Here is a 25,509-nt window from a genome sequence, read left to right as displayed (position 1 = left end):
TTTTTTTATTCGATATTTTTTATTCGATATTTTTTTATTCGATATTTTTTATTCGATATTTTTTTATTCGATATTTTTTTATTCGATATTTTTTTATTCGATATTTTTTTATTCGATATTTTTTTATTCGATATTTTTTTATTCGATATTTTTTTATTCGATATTTTTTTATTCGATATTTTTTTATTCGCTATTTTTTATTCGATATTTTTTTATTCGATATTTTTTTATTCGATATTTTTTTATTCGATATTTTTTTATTCGATATTTTTTTAATCGCTATTTTTTATTCGATATTTTTTTATTCGATATTTTTTTATTCGATATTTTTTTAATCGCTATTTTTTATTCGATATTTTTTTATTCGATATTTTTTTATTCGATATTTTTTTATTCGATATTTTTTTATTCGATATTTTTTATTCGATATTTTTTATTCGATATTTTTTTATTCGATATTTTTTTATTCGATATTTTTTTATTCGATATTTTTTTATTCGATATTTTTTTATTCGATATTTTTTTATTCGATATTTTTTTATTCGATATTTTTTTATTCGATATTTTTTTATTCGATATTTTTTATTCGATATTTTTTTATTCGATATTTTTTTATTCGATATTTTTTTATTCGATATTTTTTTATTCGATATTTTTTTATTCGATATTTTTTTATTCGATATTTTTTATTCGATATTTTTTTATTCGATATTTTTTTAATCGCTATTTTTTTTTAATCGCTATTTTTTTTTATTTGCTATTTTTTTTTTATTTGCTATTTTTTTTTTTAATCGCTATTTTTTTTTATTTGCTATTTTTTTTTTATTTGCTATTTTTTTTTTATTTGCTATTTTTTTTTTATTTGCTATTTTTTTTTTTATTTGCTATTTTTTTTTTATTTGCTATTTTTTTTTTTATTTGCTATTTTTTTTTTTATTTGCTATTTTTTTTTTATTTGCTATTTTTTTTTTATTTGCTATTTTTTTTTTATTTGCTATTTTTTTTTTATTTGCTATTTTTTTTTTTATTTGCTATTTTTTTTTTTATTTGCTATTTTTTTTTTTATTTGCTATTTTTTTTTTTATTTGCTATTTTTTTTTTATTTGCTATTTTTTTTTTATTTGCTATTTTTTTTTTTATTTGCTATTTTTTTTTTATTTGCTATTTTTTTTTTTATTTGCTATTTTTTTTTTTTATTCGATATTTTTTATTCGCTATTTTTTTTTTTATTTGATATTTTTTATTTTATTTGCTATTTTTTTTTTTATTTGCTATTTTTTTTTATTTGCTATTTTTTTTTTATTTGCTATTTTTTTTTTATTTGCTATTTTTTTTTTTATTTGCTATTTTTTTTTTTATTCGATATTTTTTATTTGCTATTTTTTTTTTTATTTGCTATTTTTTTTTTATTTGCTATTTTTTTTTTTATTTGCTATTTTTTTTTTATTTGCTATTTTTTTTTTATTTGCTATTTTTTTTTTATTTGCTATTTTTTTTTTTATTTGCTATTTTTTTTTTATTTGCTATTTTTTTTTTATTTGCTATTTTTTTTTTTATTTGCTATTTTTTTTTTATTTGCTATTTTTTTTTTTTATTTGCTATTTTTTTTTTTTATTTGCTATTTTTTTTTTTTATTTGCTATTTTTTTTTTTATTTGCTATTTTTTTTTTTATTTGCTATTTTTTTTTTTATTTGCTATTTTTTTTTTATTTGCTATTTTTTTTTTTATTTGCTATTTTTTTTTTATTTGCTATTTTTTTTTTTATTTGCTATTTTTTTTTTTATTCGATATTTTTTATTCGCTATTTGTTTAGAAAATTATTTAAGTGAGACGTGTGTTTTGTTTGTATAAGTATTGCTTGATTGGCCACCATACCCTCTCCGTCCCTGCTTATGACAATGAAATGGTGAATGGAGTTTTATTTCACAATGAGAGGGGGGTAAGTGGTAGTGTAGGGTAGGGGTCGCAGGTTTGTCAAATCGGACCTCCCGCCTTCAAAAAGGAGTCAAAGGTCAACCAACGCATAGTTTTCTTTTTTTCTTTTCTTTTTTTTCTTGTTTGTTTATTTAATGTATATTTTGATAAATTTGTTTTGCCAAGTTACGAAGACACGAATCCGTGTTGGTAATTGCGACGAAACGACTACCAACCACAAATCAATTTTGCCCAAGAAAAAAAAAAAAAAAGGCTTCCGTTTTGTTTTTCGCCAATTCAGCCGCCTTCGATTTGAAACTTATAAGAGTAAGTAGACATTTTGGTGCTTCTTTACTTTGCTGATCTTCTAAACCAACGCATTTCAGGTGAAAACATTACGTACTTACCTGTCATGGCGAAATAAGTATGAATTCCAAAAATTACGAAGAAATTATCTGGTAGAGAATGTGCTAGAAGTATTTTTAACAAAAAAAAAAAAAATCATCCACAATTGCGTTCGGAAATACGTTGATTTAAGAAGAGCGGACTCTTAGTTTAAGTCAAGGGAGATAAGTCAGTTTGTCATACTGAATTGGTCGCACAACTCTTCCACATTAAAATGATAAAACTTGATAAATTTTATTTTTACTTGTGACTATTTTCTACCGAATCATTTTTCAGAATTTTTAGAATTTATACTTATTTTGACATGACAGGTAAGTACGTAATGTTTTCACCTGGAATGCGTTGGTTTAAAAAAAATCACTAATATAAACAATAAGGTCTGCCAAACGGTTGTGAAAACTGGACCGCGTGTTTCCGTGACGTCAGATTTGTGTTAACTATACGAACTAAGGAAAAGCAGAAGCGACTTTAATGATTTTTTTAAAACCTTTATCTTCTTCAAACTGTAATTAATGTTTTATAATTTTGTTAGGTTTTAAGATTTACAGTTTAACGATTAATAGTATAAACATTTGTATATTAAATATGAAATACGGTTTTATTCTATGTTCATTTGGTTAACTACGGGTTCCATATTTTGTTCGGTAAAAAGACCTACAAAATGTATAATATTTGTGCAATATTTTCAAAATGGTTTTAATCTGGCGATAAAATAGCTGACAAGCGCCATGCTTATATTAAAACTTAATATTTAAAAAAAAAAAAAAAAATTAAACACAATTAATTAAAAATCTATGTAACGGAACATTTTGAAATAATGGAATTTTAATCGTTTTAATCTTTTAAAAATTAATTAAATTTTTAGGAAGTTTCTTTTTCTTAGCAATTCAACTGATTATAGTATATATTAATTCGAGAAAAAACGCTATTTAAAAAAAAATCATTTTTTTTTTTTTTTTTTTTTTTTGCAACTTCAAGGTAATTTTTTGTTCAATACGTGTATTTAAATATTTAAAAAAAATAAATGTTTTACTTTAACTCTTCTGTTTCATAATAAATAGAAATGTCGATAGATTTAAATATATTTTTCAAATTTCGAAAAAGTAAATGGGGACACGCACTAAAATATTTTCCCTTGTATATTTTATGGAAACTGCATTTCATATGTAACTAGACTACCCGTGACCCGTTGGGTCAGTATGTTATATTAGCTATGGAATTCATGTATGAGCGTGACACTTGTGACGTAAAGAAAATAGTTTTGTTTTTTTGTTTTTTGACATAACAGAAATATTTCTATGGAAGTATATTAAAATGAAAAAAGAATATATAGATTTGAGTCGTTCTGTTTATTATAATTGATTATTTTTGAAAAAAAAGATAAGTTACTGAATTATAAGTGGTTAACCATACCTATAGGTAAATGTGCACTGAACAGATACCATAATACTTATTCTAGTTAGATTCAAATTTTGATATATCTGCTTTTTTTTTTTTTTGCTTTTTTTTACATCGTTCATCTCTGATTACGTTCGTTATTTTAAACATCACTCTACCGATGTTAAATAATAATTTCGAAATAATAACGTTCATATTTCAGTGCGCAGGTTATGCGCGCATGCGCAACCGGATGTCGTAAACCGGAAAGTGGGTTACATACACCGTTACAAGGTCATTTGAGTTTTATAATTATATAGATTTCATTCTAAAATGGATAAGTATCGAAAATTTCAAGAAAATCTGACCATCAGTTGATTTTTGCTAGATTTATTAAACACGGGTATGTTTTCACGTTCGGAATGCTTACTATATGGGAACGTTATTTTTAAGCACCAATTATGTAAACATGATTTTCGTCTCGCAATTTCATTATTTTCGTACGATGAAAATTTTTTTTTAAATTAAGTTTATTTTTCCCTTCTTTTAAATAGTACAAAAGTTATATTGATAATATTAATTTATAATAAAGTTATATCGTTTTACATATAGAGGGGGGGTAATTTTGTGGTGAATTTTGGTAGTGCCTAATAAACAAAACCGACATATTTCAATCAAGCAAAATACATGCTAAAATATTCCTCAGTTTTATGATTTAGTTGTTTGAAACTTTTTCTTTCAATTGTTCTAATAAGCCGCGATTCGGAAATAACCCATCAAATATTTTTTTTTAATTAATTTTTCATTCTCTCTCTCTCTCTCTCTCTCTCTCTCTCTCTCTCTCTCTCTCTGGTTTTATTCCACTCCCGATGACCTCTATAATTTCTACCCCCCTCATCTCTCTCTCCTTTCTCTCTCTTTCAAATTCTTTTCCTTACCACCCACCTCTGTTTTACCCCCTCTCCTATGCAGTTTCTACCATTCTCATTCTCTATCTCTGTCTCTATCTCTCTCTCCATCTCTCTCTCTCTCTCCCCGTTTCTTAATAAAGGAAGGAAAGAGTAAAAATATTGACGGTCGATTGTAAACGAAAGGGAATACCGTCACAAGTCGTAATATTATTTAAACCGTAGCTGTAGAGCGGAGGACAGAAAATAGTTAAGAAAGCAGAAAGAGGCTAATTTTCTAATTTGGAAATTTGCCTTTTTTTTTTTTTTTTTTTTTTTTTTTGTTAATTTATTATTTAACTGGCTTTTCAAACTCACTTGATCTGATTTTACATAGATGTCTTAGACTATAAAAAACATTTCAAGTGCTCAATACATAGGTAGAGCTATTGTTGAACGCCTGACGAGGGTATATCATTTCACTTAAGTTTCGACGATATTAGTAAACTGAAATCAGATAAACATCAGAAAAAGAACTACGTGGATTAATCAACGTTTCGACGACGTTACTCATTTCGTCAGGGGTTCAGCAATAGCTCTACATATGTATTGAACTTTGAAATATTGTTTTTTATTTTAGTTCAATACATTTGAACTTAGCATAATATACAATATATATAATGTATAACGAACTAGCGGGGAAACCCGGCATTGCCCGTGTGTGTGTGTGGGGGGGGTAAATAACAGTAGGAAGTCCTGGTGGAGAGAGGTGTTAAAAGAAAAAAAAAATGGTAGTAGCAGGAGGGGGGGGTCAAAACAACAGTAGGCACACCGGGTGGGGAGAGCAATTTAAAAAAAAAAAATGAAAAAATGGTAGTAGCGGGGGGGGGGGTCTTTCTTTTTTCTTTCTTGCCATGACGCGTTGCCCGGGTGGGTAGGCGGTGTAATAAGGAACCCTGGGGGAAGTGGTAGTAGGCAGGCAGGCTCGAACCCATAGAAGCCAACGCACCGTTCCGGGATTTCAAATTATAACCGCTGAGAGACAACGCGCGGATCTTTACTGACTTTTCTTTCGCCAACTTTACATCATGGCAAGAAAGAAGAAAGAAAGGCAAACAAAAGATGTACGAAATACCGAAGATGGAGTTTGACTCTGAAATATTTTTCAATTATAAATTTCAAGAATCTCTTGTATCCACGGTCGTGCATGTGCATTCGTGAAACAGTTTACAAACAGAAAAATCCGATCACCCTTCCATAGTTATTGTCATCTCACCAGTTTTGGCCAACTGGCCAGCTTTGGGTAGGATTGAAACCGTTATTTCCAAACACAAAGGATTCAACTTACAGTACTCATCATGTTAATATGATGGTCATCAGGATGGCAAATGGTAATGTAGCCTTTGTAGAGGTTCATTTTCCATGACAGCTCCTTAGGACAGTTGACTTCCACCTGCACGACAGAAGAAAAAAACGTCAAGGGTGTGAGTTCCATATAGAAGAAGAACGGCAAGAAAGAAGAAAAGAAAAAAAAAAAACAACATACTGAGGATGGAGTTTAGCTCTGAAATATATTTAAATTATAAATTTCAAACAAGTAAAATATTATTTATTTTCTGTGATATTGCGTTGTGATTTGGCTTTCAAGCGCATTTGATGCATATTTTATTCAAATTAAATCAACGCCTCTATAACAGAACTCACACCCCCTTGTGTGTGTGTGTGTGAGTGAGTGAGAGTTTTTAAAAAACACAAACATTTGAACCCTAAAATAAAAAGCATAAAGAAGACATTTAAAAAATAGACAATCCAAACCTTATAGTTCCAGCAGATAAATTAATGAACATACATAGTACTAGTATGGATTCCCAGCGTTGCCCCGGTGGAGATGAAGTTGGGTTTAGACATGGTTGTTAACTCAAAAATAAAAGAACGGATAAAAACAAGAAAATGTAATTGGGTAGAAAAAAAGTACTTGAAAACAAGTTTAAGCAAACTCGGAAAAATTTCTCATTACGGTGTGCTGCAACGAAAAAATGAAAATAGTTCAGTTTTTAAAAAAAGTCGAATTTGTTTTAAGTGATATAACAATTATAAAAACGATTAGTTAAAAGAAAAAAAAAATTACATTACGTAATAAGCCTCGAAATAAGAAAAATGTGGTAAATAAAAAATCTTTTAACCTTGTTTGAATGTGAAAACTTTTAAAAACTGTGATAACAAAAAATCGAAATAAGGAAATTATTTAAAATTGCAAAACAACTCTGTAAAAAAAAAAAAAAAAAAAAAAAAAAAACCCACCGTTACATGTACTCGAACGTGAAAACTAAATCTTAGGAGGCAAACTCCTAATCTACTGCTCCACGATGCAGAGAGCGAAATAACATTGGAATGTTTTTTTTTTTTATTATTTAAACCAATTCAAAAACGCACATACACAGTTTTCGAAGCCAGTTAGAAAGGCATAATTTCTCTGAATCTTCCTTGGTTTAAACGTTTATTTTTAAAAATGGTTGATACGATATATGAAATAATCGACCATTTTTTTTTCTAATTTTCATATTTTATGCAGCCAAGGGATTGCTTTTTCAGATGGTTTCAACCCGATCCGATTCAGATGACAAGTTTTAGCAAGATATACATACATACTCACACACACACACACACGGCATAATCACGTTGACACTCCGGTTCCCGTCAGATCACTGAAGTTAAGCAACTGGTCATTACTAAAATGGGTGACCAATTTGGGAAGACCAGGCGCTGTATGTAGGAGGACGTCGACACCTCCCTGCAAAAAGTTGCAAAAGCCTAACGTCGTCATCTCCCCTAACGAATGGATACATGTGACTGGGGACCGCTTGTGAATTTCATACTCCCATGAAACTTCCTCCTTCGGAGGAAGCCGGTTAAACCCTGTATAGGGTTGGTGCTGACTGCACACACACACACATACATACACACACAAACTTTTGAGATTTATATTATAGACTAGCGTTACCCGGATGTTTGTAGGTGTGTATTGAGCAAAGCGAAAAAAGAAGTTGTAGTAGTCAGGCTCAAACCCGTGACGCGAAGGTGAAAAAGAGGTGAAATAAAAACTGTCTTATTGATACAGCTACTGCTATTGTGACGTCACAGGCGGTCGAAATAATGTATTTTATGCGACGTGAGGTTTGAATTACTTGCAAAAACGTCAGCAGAAAAACCGACCCTCCTTGTAGAAAACTGCCCAGGTGAAGGATTTAATGTTTTTGGCTAATTTTTCGATATTTGTCGTCCGAAGAGTCGAGTCAAAAGGATTCTGATCTCATGATAATCCGTCGCCTCTGAAAGTTTTAGTTAGACATGCATACATTTAAACAGAAAGGTGAGATTTATATAATAGACTGGGGGGGGGTACCCGGTGTTGCCCGGGTGTTTGTTTAAAAAAAAAAAAAAAAAGTTTTGGTAGGTAAGTAGGAAGAATCGAAGTCGAAGCCTTGAGGCGCAGTTGGAAAATAATAAAGTGTGAAAAAAAAAAACGTGCAACGTTAACTTTTCTTGGTTGGTGAACAGTTAACTCCATTACTTCTATTTGACCTCATTAATGAGGTCAAATAGAAGTAGCAGAGTTAACATTTACTGCTGGGGGGCAGGTTTTTTTTTTTTTTTTTTTTTTGGTTTGTTTACTCAACTTTGGCTGGTTTTGTTTCCCCCAAGATGTTGGGGAGAAACCAGCTACTCCATAAAAAGGGATTGTCCAAATTGAATAGCAATTGCCTGATATAAGGAATTTTCCTTGCATTAAAGCTGATTGCTTGTGGACGTTCCTGGCACAATTGCCGAGAACATTGTATTGGCTTTGAATTAGTTTTGCTTTTATAGGAAAATGCCTAATCAACACATGAGAAGCCAAAATAGCAATAATTTTTAAAAGTCGCTGTAAATAAATCAAGATGTAACGCACATTCCCAAATCCTAGATATTAATATCTAGGGGATATATAAACAGTTCTAAGCGATAGTAACGACCCCGGGACCATTGGTGAAAAAGCCTTTTTTGGACATACTAAAATGCACGTGCTGCATTTGCTTTTTATATATATAGACTAGCGGGGGTACCCGGCGTTGTCCGGGTGTTTAGAGGTGTGTGTGCTGTTAAATAAAAAAGAAACCGGAGGGGGTGGGGGGGTAAAAGTTGGTAGGATCGAACCCGAAGCCCTGAGGCGAAGTTGGAAAATAAAATGTGAAAAAAAACATGAACCGTTCGGCCAGCTAGAATGAGATATTGAAAGATGTTTGAATTTATTTAAGAACAAAATTGACAGGTGCCCGCAAGATTTTGTGCGGGCGTTACGACGATGACGTAAGCAATAGCTATTCAGCAAATGAGGTCAATGACCAGGTTTGTTTGTTATAAGCGAAGTAAAAAAAAGAAAACAGAAAAACGAACGTTAAAACTTAAGCGGGGGGGTAATCAAAACATCGAAAAAAAACTAACGTAAGGCAAACGAATGATGTTAAATGTAAAAATCGAAAAAACAAAAAAGAAAACAGAAAAACAAACGTTAAAAACAAAAACATGCGAAAAATGGCTTAAATAAGCCTGTTTCGATATTAAAATTTAAAAAATCGGTGGGTACCCGGGTGTTTTTGGGTGTGTGGTCGGGTGTCGCTAAGAATAAGCGAAGTAAAAAAAAAACAAAAAAAAAACAGGAAAAAACGTTATGTGAAAAATGGCTTAAATAACACTGGTTCAATATTTAAATTTAAAACATCGAAAAAAAAAAAGACATCTCGCACCACGATTCGAACCCAAAACGTTTAGATAACGAACCAACGCACTAACTAACTGAGATAACGCGACGTACATGAAATTTAGTCAGTTTTTCAACTATTTCAAGTAAATCAGGTCATGACGTCATCTGACGCATGCGTAGAACCGGTCGTTACGAGAGGACCGTTTTTGTTGATCCCACCCTGTCGAAAATTGTCGATTTCGGGGTGAAAGAATGAACGGTTTTCGCCAATTTTTCGATATTTTTCGAGCGAAGGATGGGGCCTTAATATGATACCGAGTTTGTGAATTTTCATCATGTCTGTCGAAAGTTTTTAGCGAACACACAAACACACATACATACACACAAACACACTAAATAAAAAAATCTAAAAAGGCAAAGAATATGCGATAAAATGAACATTTAGGATAAAAAAGAAGTATATACCTAATTTAATCCTCGGTTTTTACTGAAAGATCACAAACCTGACTTCAACAATAAACCTAGTATTAGATTAATTGCAACGTGTGTTTTAGACTTAGTTTTTTTTTTTTTTTACTGATATTACCTATTAGACAGGATAATACCAACTTTAAAATACAACATAACTTTTGGATTTCTTTGGGGGAGCTGATAAACCGATTCCAAAAATTCACAAAAAACAAAAGTAAATTCATTATGCTTGATATTGATTCAATAATTCTTTAACTATTCGAGAAAGCACTAATTTTTTTTTTTTTTTTTTTTTTTTATTACATTTTCACCCCAAACAAGGCACATTGCCACTCAGGTGTAGGGGGCTACTATCAGGGTCAGCAACTACGGGGGCACTATGTAGGGATTTGGGCAGCAAGATGTCGGTTCACGTTGCACTTGAACTTCTGCATGTCAGTACAGTTAGGGAAGCATGATCCTGGAATGGAATTCCAGAGTCTAGCGGTTCTGGGGAAGAAACTACTGGAGTAGAAAGATCTTTTGCATCTAGGGATCTCTACTGTGTGGGGGTGGGATTTAGCTGCCTGTCGGGTTTGTCGAGGGTGTCTGCGACGTGGGGGCACAAGTGTCTGCAGTTCGTCAGAGCACTCACCATTAAAATACTTGTAGAACAAGCAGAGGGATGCAACGTTTCGTCGATGGGACAGAGGCTGAAGCTTAGATGCCAGTTCAGGGCCTATCAGATTGGCGACTCTTTTTTGAACCTTGTCTAGGAGCGAGAGACTAGTAGTAGACGCACCGGCCCAGATGTGACAATAATACTCCATACATGGGCGAATGGGGGCCTTATAGAGATACAGGATACTTTCAGGTGTCAGTTTTCTAGCACGGTAGAGAGAGCCTACCTTTTTAGCAGCGGCCCTGGCAATGTTTTCTATATAATTGTTCCAGCTCATGTTTCCTGTGAACGTTAGGCCAAGCAGTTTGAAAGATGTACTCTCAGACAGGGAGTCACTGGCCATTGCTATTGGTGGCAGAGAAGGTTTCTTGTAGTTATTGAAGGAAACCAGTTTGGTTTTGGCAGCATTGAATGTGACCATCCATTTATGTCCCCATTCCACTACAGATTAGAGGTCATCCTCTAGTGTTTCTGCCATTTCTTTAGATATGTGTTCATTTGTTTTCCTGTCATGCCTTTTATAGAGTGTAGTGTCATCAGCATATATACCCATCTCAGAGGCAGTTTTGTCGGGGAGGTCATTAATAAATATCAGGAACAATAGAGGTCCAAGAATAGACCCCTGAGGCACTCCCGCATTTATATCACACTGTTTAGATGTTCGACCGTCGAGGACAACCTGGATTTTTCTCAAATTAGCGGAAAGTGAAACATATGTAACTAAATTAGAAATAGAGATTATAAAACTAGCAAGAAAAACCTAATGATGAATTATGGACAAGGAAAGATAGAAAGAACCACTTTGATATCATAGTGGGATCCGGAATCAGCTAGGTAACTGATTTGGCAGGTCAGTACGTACTGAAGGAGATAAAAAATTTAAATGGGGGGGGGGGCTATATAGAGATGATGCATTAATTTTAGTTAATTCAAGCAATCAAATTACAGAAAAAAACAGAAACTTAAAATATTTTTAATGAACTTAAGTTAGAAATAACAATTGACAGTAATTGTAAATTTTTTAAATGTAATTCTAAGTTTTGACGTTTCACAAACCAAACCAAACACTATTCTATATCTCTACAATTATATAAATACAACTTTGTCTGTGTGTGTAAGTTCGTTCCTTATATACTCTGAAATGGCTCAACAGATTTTCTTTAAAATTTACAGAACTTTACTGTATAAGTCTGGGAGTGATTTTAGTTAAGTTTTGTATCAGAATACTCCCGATAATTGATAATCGAAACCGTTATTTATGATAGAACAACGGGCCGTGAAAATTCTACTGTGGATAAGTTAATAGCATTTTTTTTTTTTGTTGTTTTTTGTTTGTTTTTTTGGCATGACGTGGCCTGTAGGTTCGATCCAGCACATAAATTTTAATGTAGAATAATGTATTTTGAATTAAGTTACTGCATGGAGATTTCACAGATTTTGATGACAATAAAAATATAGGAGTGTGAAATATTCATTGATCATCATTCAATCCCGGGCAACGTCGGGTCTCCCTGCTAGTAGATTATAAATCGAATCATCATAAGTGCATGGAAAAGTCATGATCTCCAGATCAAAAAGATTATCTGGATTATCTCAAAGTGAGAATTTATTTGATGAAAATAAAGAGTATTACAATGAAGTCTTAATTAGATCGGGATATCATGCGAAAATTAAATACAGAGGTGAATAATAAAAACAGCAGAACAAAACCGTACAACATGGCAATGAAAGAAAGAAGAATAAAAATAGGTACGAAAATAATAAGAATAAAAAGTAGGAAATTAAAAATAATAAAGAAGCATATAATGGGGGAAAATAATGAGGAATAAGAGAAAAACACGCAAAAATCAAGTCTGGTTTAATCTGCTGTTTAGTGAACATATTCAAAACAATATCCCTAAAGAATTATCCAAAATAATTGATAATCTATTCTCTAGGGGAAGCTTCTAAGTAAAATAATTAATAAGAACACGGTGAAACTGTCATTATCGAAGCTGGAATCTCTTATTTAAGACTAGGCCCAAGACGATGTGAGATTTTATGTATTTTATACACTCCCAGGTATTCATCATAGCAAAAGGTAGTGGTAAACGATCTTTGGCTGGGAAGGTACCTCTGTCTCCATTCTAAGACCCCCTCTCCCTCATGGGAAACCCATTTGTCTCTCTTGGTGTCTAAATCTAACTGCCAACTATGCTTGTGCAAACCGGAGCACGTGACATATGACACATCACATTTGTTCCCCCGTTCATATACTTTCTGGTGCAAACTGATTCTAATCTGTTGTCCAATCCTCGATAGATAGATATATAATTATATAGACATAGATAGATAGGTAAATAATTATATAGACAGATAAACAGACAATTTACTGCTTCTCTAACATATATATGTATACATATATGAATATAATATATATGCATATATATATATATATATATATATATATATATATATATATATATGCACATTTACTTTTAACTGTAAATAATTTTCTACTTGAATTTTCTTAATTTTTGGATATATTACCATTTTCGACATGGCAATTAAGTACTGTTGTTTTTGCTTAAAAACCACGTATTTAAAAAAAAAATCGATCTGTCGACTCTTTCTTAGCAATCACTTTTAAAAAAAATTTTTAACATTTTTCTTTTTTCATAAACCTCAGCTGAGTCGAAGGTGATTTCGTTTCTCTGTAAATGCGTACATTACCATACGCCTCGAGAGGTCGGAACCTGATGGCCAATAAATTTCTACCGATGGTGACAGGTACTTATTTATTGTTAATTTGTGCATGCATAATCAAGGCATGTACACAATTTACCCTGTCCAACCTTTGAGCTTCCACTAAAAAACATCGTCGCCATGCTTACCACCTTCTCGTATCTGGCATTGCAAATTGCCATTAATGTGGTTTTATATCTCCGGCAAGGTTTTGCCGTTCTTAAAGCAATTGGCGAGACTCTACCCAGAAGCATGGAATTATGGGATTGCAAGGTAAGTAAAGTTAAAAAATAAATGGTTAAATACAAAAAAAAATTTTTAAACATTTTAATTTCCGTTGTTGATGTTTGAAAAATAGAATGTTAGAAAAAAATATCCATCAAGACGAATTAAATCTAATATATAAACGGCTATATGCCTGTCTGTCTGTCTCCATATTAAACTAAAAGTCGCAGAGCTGCGCTAGGAGCTTCAAATGATTGGATTTTTTATGGACCGTTCTTTTGAGCCTTTAGCCAGTTAAAATAGTTTTTAAGGGGCCAAAAAGGGGGTCAAAAATGGAAAAATCGTTATACATTTCTTAGTTTATTTTTAATTTTTGTCAGTTCATATGCGTGTCACGGCACAGTGGTAACGTCACCAGCTTTGAATGATACAGTTTCGGTTTGGATTCTAGTCGAGGGCACCCAAATACGTTTTTTTTTTTTTTTTTTTATATAACTTTTGAAATCACAACTCTATAATAATTAGGGCTATGACAACAGCATATTATTTTCCTTGTTTTGATTCTCAGGTATATATCCATTGATATCTTATATGTTTTTATGTAGTGTGATGTGGTTCTCGGTTGATTAATTGTGTCTAATTGTGCCAGGTATATACTCGAAAGTCTAAACCAAGGGTTCTCAACCGGGGTCCACATGGACCCTAGGGGGTCCATGGAATATTTCTGGGGGTCCACAGGCAAACCATAACAAAACTTATTATTATTATTATCATAATTATTATAGTTGTTGTAGAATACTTTATTTGCATTAAATTAGTTTCCATTTAAAAATAAAGCTTAAGTATATAATATTTCTTTGATTATTAAAACCTCAAAATTTATATGAGTGAAAAATAGAAGATTGTCTTATGACCAATAGTTATGAAGGGGTCCACCAAGATAAAAAGAAGGGAAAAGGGGTCCATGAGTTAAAAAAGGTTGAGAACCACTGGTCTAAACAATGCAAAGAATATGCTGTTGTCATAACCCTAATGAAAATATATACGAAATATTTATGGTAGAAATTTATCATGAATGTTAACGTCGTAAGAATGTTAAGACAAACATGAATGTTAGGTAAATAAACAAAATATGTGACAAAGATAAATCGGATGATTTTTTTTTTTTTTTTCATTACATGAGTTAGTTTTTTTTCTTTCATTAATGAGGTAGTTTAGAAAAACACGTAGAGTTTTTAGAGTGGACTTTGTTAGAATAGTAGAGTTGGATAAGTTAGCATGGAAGATATCCTCTCCACGTTTGGGAGCTGGGAGAAATGCGACCTCAGAATCATGTACAACACCTTGCAGCTCTAATAGGAAGTCGAGAATAAAGTTTATATAAAATAAACTTAGTATTTGGCGTTCTTTCAAAGGGGAAACATTTGTTTCAGGACCAGAAGAGTGAGACCTGTTCGTCCCTATGAAGAAGGTAAATTTTTCCTTTGTCTGGACCAAGCGGACAAAGATGTTGATAATTTTTATTATAGACTCGTGATTTCAAAAGTAAAAAAAAAAAAAAAAAAAAAAATTTAGGTGCCATCAGATAGAATCGAAACCTAAACCATAGAATTCAAAGCTGGTGACATTACCACTGTACCAACATGATACCCATACAAAATGATTAAAAATTAAAAATAAACTAAGATGAATGTACAAAATATATAACGAGTTTTTCAATTTGGACCAATTTTTGATCCCTAAAAACTATTTTAACCGACTAATGGTTATTAGACCCGTAAAAGAATGGTCCGTAAAAGAACGGCCCATAAAAAATCCAATCATTTGAGGCCCCTAGCGCCACTTCGAGACTTTTAGTTTTGAAGGAGATAGAGTTTGAAAATATGGAGTCAGACAGGCAGGCATATAGCCGTTTATATATTAGAAATCGCTCCAGACAAGTCATAAAGCCACTTGATGTAGAAACTAAAAAAAATCCAACTTCAAAGTCAAACTAGCTAATGGTAGAATGATAGATTCCAACCAATGAAAATAAAAATGAAAACTTTCAGATCTGTATACCAGTTTATCAAAACTTACATTTAAGGGACATCAAATCTTTTGAACCTGGTCCAGGTCCTGTTCGTAGCCTTGGTTCTTTCTTTTTTTTTTTTTTTTTTTTTTTACAAGAGAATCACCACTTATTAAGGTCTGAAGGCCACTCGAGGATAGGGGTTAATGAATGTAAGGTAGTAGTGTAGTAATTGTTAATGGTGTATATTGGGTAGAATTTGATTATTTAAGGGGACGGCTCAACAAGAACCTGTTTACATTGGACTTGAAGGCTACAATATTGCAATCGACCAGGAAGCAGGCCAGTGGAACAGTGTTCCATAGGCGGGCAGTTCTAGGAAAGAAGCTTTGTTCGTAGAATCTGCGTTTAGAATTAGACACAGATAAAGAGTGGGAGAAATTGCTGTCAAGTGTTTTCGTGAAAGTGTGGCAAAGAGCGGCATAAATTGGAGCTCAGACGATTGGAGAGCAGAGACTGACCCTCTTCCTTGAGCAGCAGCAGTCATTTTCTTTAACTGGGACAAAATTTTTATAGACTGGTTACCCTTTCTGATGCCAATCTTGTGAGCTGTTGCGGATCAACGTTCTTATTGAGACATCATCTCTTGGTGATTGCCTACAAAGTACTTCACTTGATCTTTATTGGATCAAAGACAAAACATTGATTTTTCGGTACTTCTACACTATCAGAACGAAATTTTGTAGTCGATAAATGGAGTTTTCAGATAAAAAAAGACAAAAAAAAAACGATGGTTTCTACTGATTTCTTTTTGTCATTTCTAATAAATTACAATGGTAGCTTCCAAATTATGCAGTCGAAATTACCTGAATAATACTGAATTATTACTGCAAGTTTGGCAAAGAGCGGCATAGATTGGAGCTCAGACGATTGGAGAGCAGAGACTGGCTCGTGGCCCTTTTCCACCAGCAGCAACAGTACTCACTTTAGCTGAATTGGACCACGACCAACATAAATATAGTAGGCCTCTCCACTAAAAGTCACATGATTTGCCAATTTCTCCCACTTTTTATCTGTGCCTAAATCTAAATGTAGATTCCATAATTTCATAAACAAAGTTTCTTTCTTAGAACTGCACGCCTGTGGAACTCTGCTCCATTTATCTGCTTTCCAACTGACTACAATACAGTCGTCTTCAAGTCCAATGTAAACGAGTTCTTGATGAGCCGTTCCCCTTAAGTAATCCAATTCATCAAATTTCCACTACCAACGATTACTACGAGATTTTCCTATTGACTACTGTACACTCTTTAACCTTTATCCTCTAGCAACCGTGATAAGTGGTGACTCTTTTTTTTTTTTTTTACAAAAAAGTTACAAGTTTGGTCCTACGATCATAGACCCACTCTGACTATTATGAAGAACTGTTTCCAGTTCTCAAAAAATTGCCGACGAATCTATAAAACTGGTGCAAACGTGACTATTTGGCGATCACAGATCACGCTTAAACCCACTAAAACGCGGCCTACGTAAATAGAAGGCCGTTTCACTAAAGTCACGTGACATGTTAACGTTGCAGAATAAAATACTAATGACTGATTAAATGATAGACGACTATTACGATCGCAGTCATTTTCTGTTTGAATTTTCAAAGGAAAAAAACTGATCCAAAATTGACTGCACCCCCCCCCCGATTCGATTTATATTAAAACTAAACTTTATTAAAAAGCAAAAAACAAAAAGGTTATCCTGACGCCGCTTCGCTCCGCACTTCTTTATTCACATTGGAAGTGACGTCACACAAATCTTATAATACGGATGGCTACAATTGTAAAAATAATTTGTTTTATTTTTCTTTCATTGTGAGCTCCTTTTTTCTCCCGTTTGTTTTTGTTTTCTACAATTAATAAACCAGTTTACAAGTAAAAAATAATTTGTTTTAGCGAATTTAATTTTTTTTTTTCGCTCCCATTTGTTATATTGGTATTTCAGCGGAGAATCTAACATTTCTTTTCATTTTGAGAATTTGTTTTAGTTTTTAATTACTAACACAGCGCCACAGCGGAGAATTTAACTTTTTTTTTTTTTTTTTTTTTTTTTTTTTTCTCCCATTTCTTATTTTGAGCGGAGAATTTATTTTATTTTCATTTTGAGCTCTTTTTCCGATCCGGCGTTACCTTTTATAGGTACTCCTCCTGCAGTCCTGCCCTGCACTTTACGACCCGAGCTATTTTTTAACGCTATTATTTAGAAACCTATTATTTAACATGGGGAAGGGAGGGTGTAATGTAACTATTCTGTACTTTCACCTAACAACAATTCAATTAAAAAAAAGGTAAATATGAAGAATTACTCCACCCTCAAATTCCTTTAAAATTACTACTCTTAAAGGTTTTCGGGGTCGCTGAAAATGAAAATAACGTTTAAAATTACGGCAAACGAGTAGTTTCCAAGATTGAATTTACTTGTAAACTGGTTTATTAATTGTAGAAAACAAAAACAAACGGGAGAAAAAAGGAGCTCAAAATGAAAGAAATATAAAACAAATTATTTTTACAATTGTAGCCATTCGTATTATAAGATTTGTGTGACGTCACTTCCAATGTAAATAAAGAAGTGCGGAGCCGGAGCGTCAGGATAACCAACAAAAATTATATTTGAAACAAGATCAAATGAGCAAATTAAATTTTATGACGAGCGAGATTCGAGAGTCAAGAACCGCCATGTTTTTTGAGACTATGCTACGTAAAATTCAAGGGCGGGTATCCAATACCCATGGCTTTTATTAATATGACTTTTACGTAAATCAAGGGACAACTCAATTCGACTATCGAGATTTTGTTTGTATTCAAAATAAGTAAAACTTTTTGTTTCGCTAAACAGTGGTAAATTTTTATTTTTTTAGTTAAAAACTACTTTATCAATTTATATAATTTTTGGAGTATGACATTGCATAAAAAAAGCAAAAGAAAATGATTTATAAATACTAAAAACTAATTAATGAATGTTGAGTTCGTATTTAGAATTTTATTTAAAAAAAAAAAAAATACAGACAAATCTTGTTAATGTGCATACTCATCACAGAACGAAAATGTCATATTCCAAAAATCATGTGAATGAATCATTACTTTTTTTTCAGTTATAATTATTAATCAAAATTTACAATTTTTAGTGAAACTATTTTGAATACAAAAAAAATCCCGATAGTCGAATTGAGTTGTCCTATGACCTTAGTAATAGCTATATTTATAAAAGTCCTTGTTAGTCGCCCTTAAATTTTAACATGTTCTTACTTAAAATAAAATTTAATTTTCTAATTAGATTGCCTCTTGTTTCAAACATAATTTTTGTTTTTGTTTTTTAAGTTATCTTCTCGGTTCTTCTATATATATATAAGGCAAAATGTATGTGTATGTGTGCGTGTTTGTATGTCTGCTAACATTTTCGACACATGCGACGGATCCTCACAAGATCGGTATCGTTTTGAAGCTTGACATCTCGGACGACAAATATCGAAAACTTGACCAAAAACATTAATTTCTTCACCCTCAACTCGCGAGTTTTCTACAAGGAGGGGTCGGTGTTTCTGCTGACATTTTTGCAAGTCATCGTCTCCTTTCAATTGACTAGCCTTAATTTCGACGTTCGCAACTTCCGGTTTTGCCATGAACGCATCGGCAAAGACGTCACGTTTTTATTTCACATTCTTTTCCTTCTTTGCATTACCGCAACTTTTTTTATTTTATTTTTAAACACCTCTCTTCACTCAAACTGCCTACTGTTTTGATTCTACTACTTTTTTGGGGAGGGGGGTTCCTTAGGCGACACACCTGGGCAACGCTGGGTATCCCCGCTAGTCTATATATATAAAGGGCAAATATATGTGTGTGTGTGTGTGTTTGTATGTCTCGCAAAAACTTTCGACACACGTGATGGATCGTTATGAGATCGGTATCGTTTTCAAGCTCGATCCTTCGGATGACAAATATAAAAAAATTGGCCAAAAACATTCATTCGTTCACCCTCAACTCGGCCGTTTTTTACAAGGCAGGGTCGCTTATTTCGCCGCCATTTTAGCATCGTCACCGTTGGACTGACTAGGCTTAATTTAAATGCTCTTGACTTCCGGTTGCGCAACGGAGACATTTTTTAAACACCTCTCTTCACCCAAACTGCCTACTGTTGTTTTGATTACGCCTCTCCCGCTACTATCACCTTTTTTTTTTATTTCCCCCAACCCCACCCCAGGGTTCCTTACTATATCACTCCACACACCCGGGCAACGCCGGGTACCCCTGCTAGTTTTAAATAAAGTTGTCTCAGTATAAATCGAATCGTGTTCCTTTATTTATTTTTTTTTTAATGCAAATTTTTAAGTAAAGAATAAACGAATTTTAATTTTTTTTTTTCTTTTCAAATCCATGAAACAACAAAATGTTTATTTACAGAAATTATTTTTGAAGAAACAACTTTTCACTTTTTAATTAATTCTCATTTTTCTTAATTTAAAAAAAAAATAATATTTAACTAGCGGAAGTTCCACAAGGGACTCCTTCATATGTAATATATTGATGTTGGCATTTTATAAATGTTCAGCGTAAATGGAGACGCTCTGATATTATTGTAGCTTTTACTAAAACTGCAAAAGTATTTATCAAAGCTAGCAGAGACGCCCGGCAAAGCCCGGTCATAAAGTACGCTTAAATATGATATTTTAATTCTTGCAGATTTCATATATATTATAATAGAGTTAATGTTCTATCGATTTTTATGTTATAAAGTTGCGATTTCAAAAATAAAAATATATCCATATGACCTGGGTGCATTAGCTTGAATTGAAACCGAAACCAAAACTTATGAAAAATTCTTGGTAAAATTATTTATTACAAGAAATGGAAGTCCATAACAATCAAACGACAGTCACTCTGATGTAAGCGTGACACAAAATATATAACACACACGCTATCCTACTAATATATAGATAATTTCAGAATAAATGGCGTTTCTTACTTTTATCTTTTTCAATGCAAATTTTTTAAATTTTTTAATGTTTCTGTAAAATGCTGTCATTCCTTTCGACACTCTGGCTGTTCGACAGATCTTGCTTGCTAAGACCTCAGGCATGACGTCATTTTTTCAGTGAACAGGCCTGAATCTATATTTCCATCAATCGTTGTTGAACCGATTTCCTCTAAAGGAGAAAGTGGCAAGGGAATACGAAATTCCTAAGCGATCCCCGATCGCTTGTATATCCTGATCAGGGAAATTGACGTTAGATTTGACATCTCTGAACTTTTTGAGATGAGGATTGGTTATTCGTATTATTTGGATTCTGCGGACTACCGTTCTTATCTTGAATGTGATTTTTACAACGTTTTAGCGACTGAAAAATATAATTGCGAATGAATTAGGACCTCTATCCAGTCATGGCTGACCAAACAAGAGCATGTTACCCCAATGAAGTAAATAAAGGGTTGTGTTCGAAATTCCAAAGTTCGAGAGAAACATTTCCATGTTCGATAAAATACACCTAATGAAGGTCAGAGGTTACATCGGCCGAAACGTTGTGAAAATCACACTCAATATAAGCACAGTAGTCCGTTGAATCCAAATAATGCGAACGTTAGGTTTATTACAATTTTTGCAGGGAGATATCGACATCCTTCTAAATACAACACAGGTACTTATAAAAGGTCGCCCATCTGGTATTGATCTGGCTCAACGTTGCTTAACTTCAGTGTGTGGACATGATTGCTGTGTGGTATATATATCCGTTCATCCATAATCTTGAGCCCCAGGAGGGGCATAGGCCATCCAAAACTTTGTAGATGCTTGTGTAACGAGGAGTTCTTATTTTGGGGTGAGGGTGCTAGCCACACGCCCAACCTTCCCAGAAGGTAAATACAACGCCTAACCTTCCCAAATGGTCACCCATCTGGTACTGGACAGACTCAACGTCGCTTAACTTCGGTGATCTGGCAAGAACCAGTGTGTCAACGTGATTGTGTCGTGCAATAAAGATAAATACATAAATAATAAAGTTTGAAGGAAATAATTAAATGAAAATGATATAGGAGATAAAAAATTAAAAATTTAGATTTGTTATTAACAAAATTTAAGAATAAAAGATTAAATAAGCAACAGTACTATTAAATAAGCAACAGTACTATAAAATAAGCAACAGTAATATTAATCCGGACAACAGTATTATTACATAAGACAATAGTATAGGCACCGCCAAAACTGGGGGGGGGGGAGGACAGTACTTTTTGACGGACCGTCTTTTTAAAAATCTACCAAAAATCAGGTAATTATCCGATCAATACGAAATTTTCAGCGATTATTAGGAGAAGAATGAACTTTATAACAGTGTACTTATTTTTCATAAACGATATTTATATATATATTTTTTTGCTTACAACCCCCCCCTTGTTTTGAAGTGGGAACAAATATGCTTAAAATAATCATCTGAAACTGAACACAAGATATTGTGTTGTTGTAAGGGACAGAATTATAGATTAAAAAAAAAAAAAAAAATTGTTTGCATACCTTATTTTGACGTCTGAATATCAGAACTTCGATTGTGTTTAATTATCTCGCTTTTGAGTTTTGAAGTGTGAAATTCAGTGAATATGTTAAGTAAAATAATTAATTTAAGTTAAGCAAAACAAAAAAAATTTTTTTTATATATTTATACGAAAAAAGCCATTTTAAAATTTTTGATAAATAAATTAACAATTTTTTTTTAGCGAGCCGAATAATGCATGACCATTATTAAACAGGGCATGCTTTGAATAATCAATACAAAAAAAAAAAAATTCGATAAATATTGTCCCCTTTGTGTTAAAAATAGCATCATTTTTTTCGATCCCATTTGAAAACGTTTGCCGCCTTTCGACTACAGTGGACCAAACGCGCTGAAATAATTTTTTTTTATTCTGCTTTAAATTGCCCCCCCCCCCATTTTGGGGAGCCTGGCTCCCACACACATACACATTAAAAACCAAACTCATACAAATGGTCACCCATCTGGTACTGGCCAGCCTCAGCTTAATAATACATTGAAATTTTCGTCACTGAAAAATAAGTTTTTTTGGCCTGTTTGGTCTTCCATAGTTTTCTTCTTATCAAACGCAAACGTAAACAGTGTCGATATAGACTCTAGATCGACGCGAAATATCTGGTTACCTATATGAATAAGTGGAATTATTTGAAATTCAGGTACTTATATTATAATATTTTTGCATATTCTCTTAGAAAATCATCCTAAATCTTAGTTAGACAATAAATAAATTAATTAATTATTTCAAAAACCTTTTTTTTTTTAATATTTATGTACGTTTTTTGTGCAAGACAAAAAATGTCAATTGTTAACTTTTGGGGAAAATTTAACATTTAAAATTTAATTAAAAATAGTAGAAAAAGTTTTACATTATTCTGTTTTCTATATGATAAAATTCAGGGTTTTATCTTTCTGGAAAAAAAAAGTTACTCAGAAATAATGGATTTTAATAAATGTAATTTCGTTTTAAAAAACAACAACAACTTGATTTTGCGGCCATTTTTGGCGGTGCCTACAATAGTAATATCAAATAAGGTAACAGTACTATTAAATAAGCAAAAGTACTACGAAATCCGACAACAGTGCTATTAAATGAGACAACAGTAATATTAAATGAGCAACAGTAATATTGAATAAGGGAACAGTACTATTAAATAATACAACAGTATTATTAAATAAGCAACAGTACTATTAAATAGGAAAACCGTACTATTAAATAAGCAACAGTACTATTAAATAAGACAATAGTAATATTAAATAAGGCAACAGTATTATTAAATAAGCAACGGTACTATTAAATAAGGCAACAGTACTATTAAATAACCAACAGTACTATAAAATTAGTCAATAGTACTATCAATAAAGACAATAGTAATATTAAATAAGACAATGGTACTATTAAATGGGACAACGGTACTATTTAATAAGACACCAGTACTATTAAATAATACAACAGTACAATTAAATAAGCAACAGTACTATTAAATAATACAATAGAACTATTGAATAAGACAACAATATTATTAAATAAGCAACAGTAATATTAAATAAGACAACAGTATTATTAAATAAGACTAAGTACTAAAAATTAGACAATAGTACTATAAATAAAGAAAATAGTAATATTAAATAAGACAACAGTGTTATTAAATAAGACATTAGTACTATTGAATAAAACAACGGTACTATTTAATAAGAAAACAGTACTATTAAATAAGAGAAAAGTACTATTAAATAAGACAACACTACTATTAAATAAGACATCAGTACTATTAACTGAGTACTTAACTGTCAAGAACCGATGTGTCAACGTGATTGTGTCGTAATTGATATACATCTAAGAGTAATTAATTCTTTTCATTATTGAATATAATTTTTTATTATTTTTTTTTATTCTTTCCAGACCTCACCGATAAAAATGGCTCCGTGCATGATGAGCCCAGATCCGCTTGTTGAAACGTGCGACTCTATCAATTCGGTTGATCCCCCATACAAATGCACGTTTCATAAACAGGCCCTCTTCACTGCCATCCGAAACGTCGAGCGGTTATGCAATTTACCTTGCCAGCAGAAAAAGATACCCCCGATACGTAGCATCTGGGACATTCAAGCACCTGATTTTGCAGTGAAGAACTATGCACCGCCAATCAAAAAGTCGCCGCCAATCAAAAAGTCGCCGCCACCTAAGGCCGTTTCACATCGAATCAAGTAAGTGCTATGGGTGCTTTCCCATGGTTACACTCATATGAAATATTGGTGTTAAAAAGAAAATAAAAAGTAACCTTTTTGAAGTACTTACTTGTGATGGAAAAATATGTTCGTATTATTTGGATTCTTCACACTACTGTCCTTATCTTGAGCATTACACACACACACACATATATATATATATATATATATATATATTACTGTTGATTTTATATTCCTGGCTTTCCCTGCTGATAATGGCTTTGCTAAGGTTATAAATTATGATGAACAGTCAAACGAATAGAAAAAGAAACGAGTAGATATAACAACAATAAAGTTTTATAGTCCTTATCTCTACTTCTTTAAAGACTTTTCACACTGTCTTGCTAAAAGAATGATCAAACTAACAGAAAGCATTTTAAGTTTTATGTTGACCGTGATTATTAGCCAGTATTTAAAAAAGACTAGCCCCACCCCTACCTACAAATTATTTTACATTAAATTTAGATTAGAGGGGGGGGGCACTGAAAAGGAAAATGTGCAAAATCACAGCAAACTAGTAGTTTTCAAAATATGAAGAAATTTTAGTTTTAAAAAAAAATGGGGGATCACTTTTCTAATTCTAAATTAAATATTTATAAATTTTAAAAGAATCGGAATCGGGAATCGTATTGGAATCGGAAAAATTTTGGAATCGTCCCATCACTTTATATTATTTTTAAAAAACAGTAAAGGTAAAGGGATATACAATTATGGAACTTATATAGTTTTATAACAGGTGCTTCTGCAGTTTAATTAACTGTTTTAACGTAAGTAACGCACCGACAAAAACCGGTTGCCACAACCCCCCCCCCGTACCTCCACCGCCTCCCACCAAATGTAAACAGAATTTTTGTGAAATATTAAACAGTTCTTTCTGCTTGGTTACTGTTGGCACGTTACTTACGGAAGCTGTTTGTCTGCTCGGTTAATGTTGGCGCGTTACTTACGGAAATACGGTTAATTAAACTGCAGAAGTGCTTGTTTAAACTATACATCCCCTTCCAAAAAACAAACAAAAAAAACAACGAGAAAACATAAACCAGCAATCTCCCCCCCCCCCCCAAAAAAAAGTGATGGACATAACCTAATCTTCCACTCTAAAAACTAAAATGATTGTTTTCACCACAATCACCCATAAAAGTAAGATTTCATTTTGAGTGCTAATCTACAAATTTGTCATCATCATCATCATCATCATCATTTGCATCTCGTTTTCGTTTTGTTTTGTTTGTTTTTTTACGGCAAAGCAACTCAATTTAATAATCCCCTAAATTTTTGCAATTAAAATGAAACCTTAACTT

At 32.3% G+C, this 25,509-nt stretch overlaps 1 protein-coding gene and 1 long non-coding RNA gene across 3 annotated transcripts in view; one reads left to right on the top strand and one right to left on the bottom strand.

Annotated features, from left to right (window-relative positions):
• LOC145263640 (uncharacterized) overlaps positions 1–25,509 on the bottom strand; it is a 417,445-nt gene that overhangs the window by 307,909 nt on the left and 84,027 nt on the right. The window contains exon 2 of the long non-coding RNA XR_013864583.1: positions 5,933–6,037. This is a non-coding gene — a long non-coding RNA (uncharacterized LOC145263640). The remainder of the gene's footprint in view (positions 1–5,932; positions 6,038–25,509) is intronic.
• The window catches only part of LOC145263639 (putative uncharacterized protein C7orf78), a 58,832-nt gene continuing 35,152 nt past the window's right edge, over positions 1,830–25,509 (top strand). The window contains exons 1-2 of one of the 2 annotated variants that reach the window (XM_080120493.1): positions 1,830–2,242; positions 23,883–24,187. In XM_080120493.1, coding sequence (XP_079976619.1) covers positions 23,898–24,187 — 290 coding nt within the window. In that variant the 5' untranslated portion in view covers positions 1,830–2,242; positions 23,883–23,897. Of the gene's footprint in view, positions 2,243–13,236; positions 13,455–23,882; positions 24,188–25,509 lie in introns of those variants that run through there. The other variant, XM_080120492.1, reaches the window with a different exon arrangement.

Source organism: Euprymna scolopes, chromosome 39 (genome assembly GCF_053919585.1).
Source record: "Euprymna scolopes isolate OS-2025 chromosome 39, ASM5391958v1, whole genome shotgun sequence".
Lineage (NCBI taxonomy): Eukaryota > Metazoa > Mollusca > Cephalopoda > Sepiida > Sepiolidae > Euprymna > Euprymna scolopes.
Note: the sequence above shows the minus strand (reverse complement) of the source record. Positions and strands in the feature narration are given on the sequence as shown.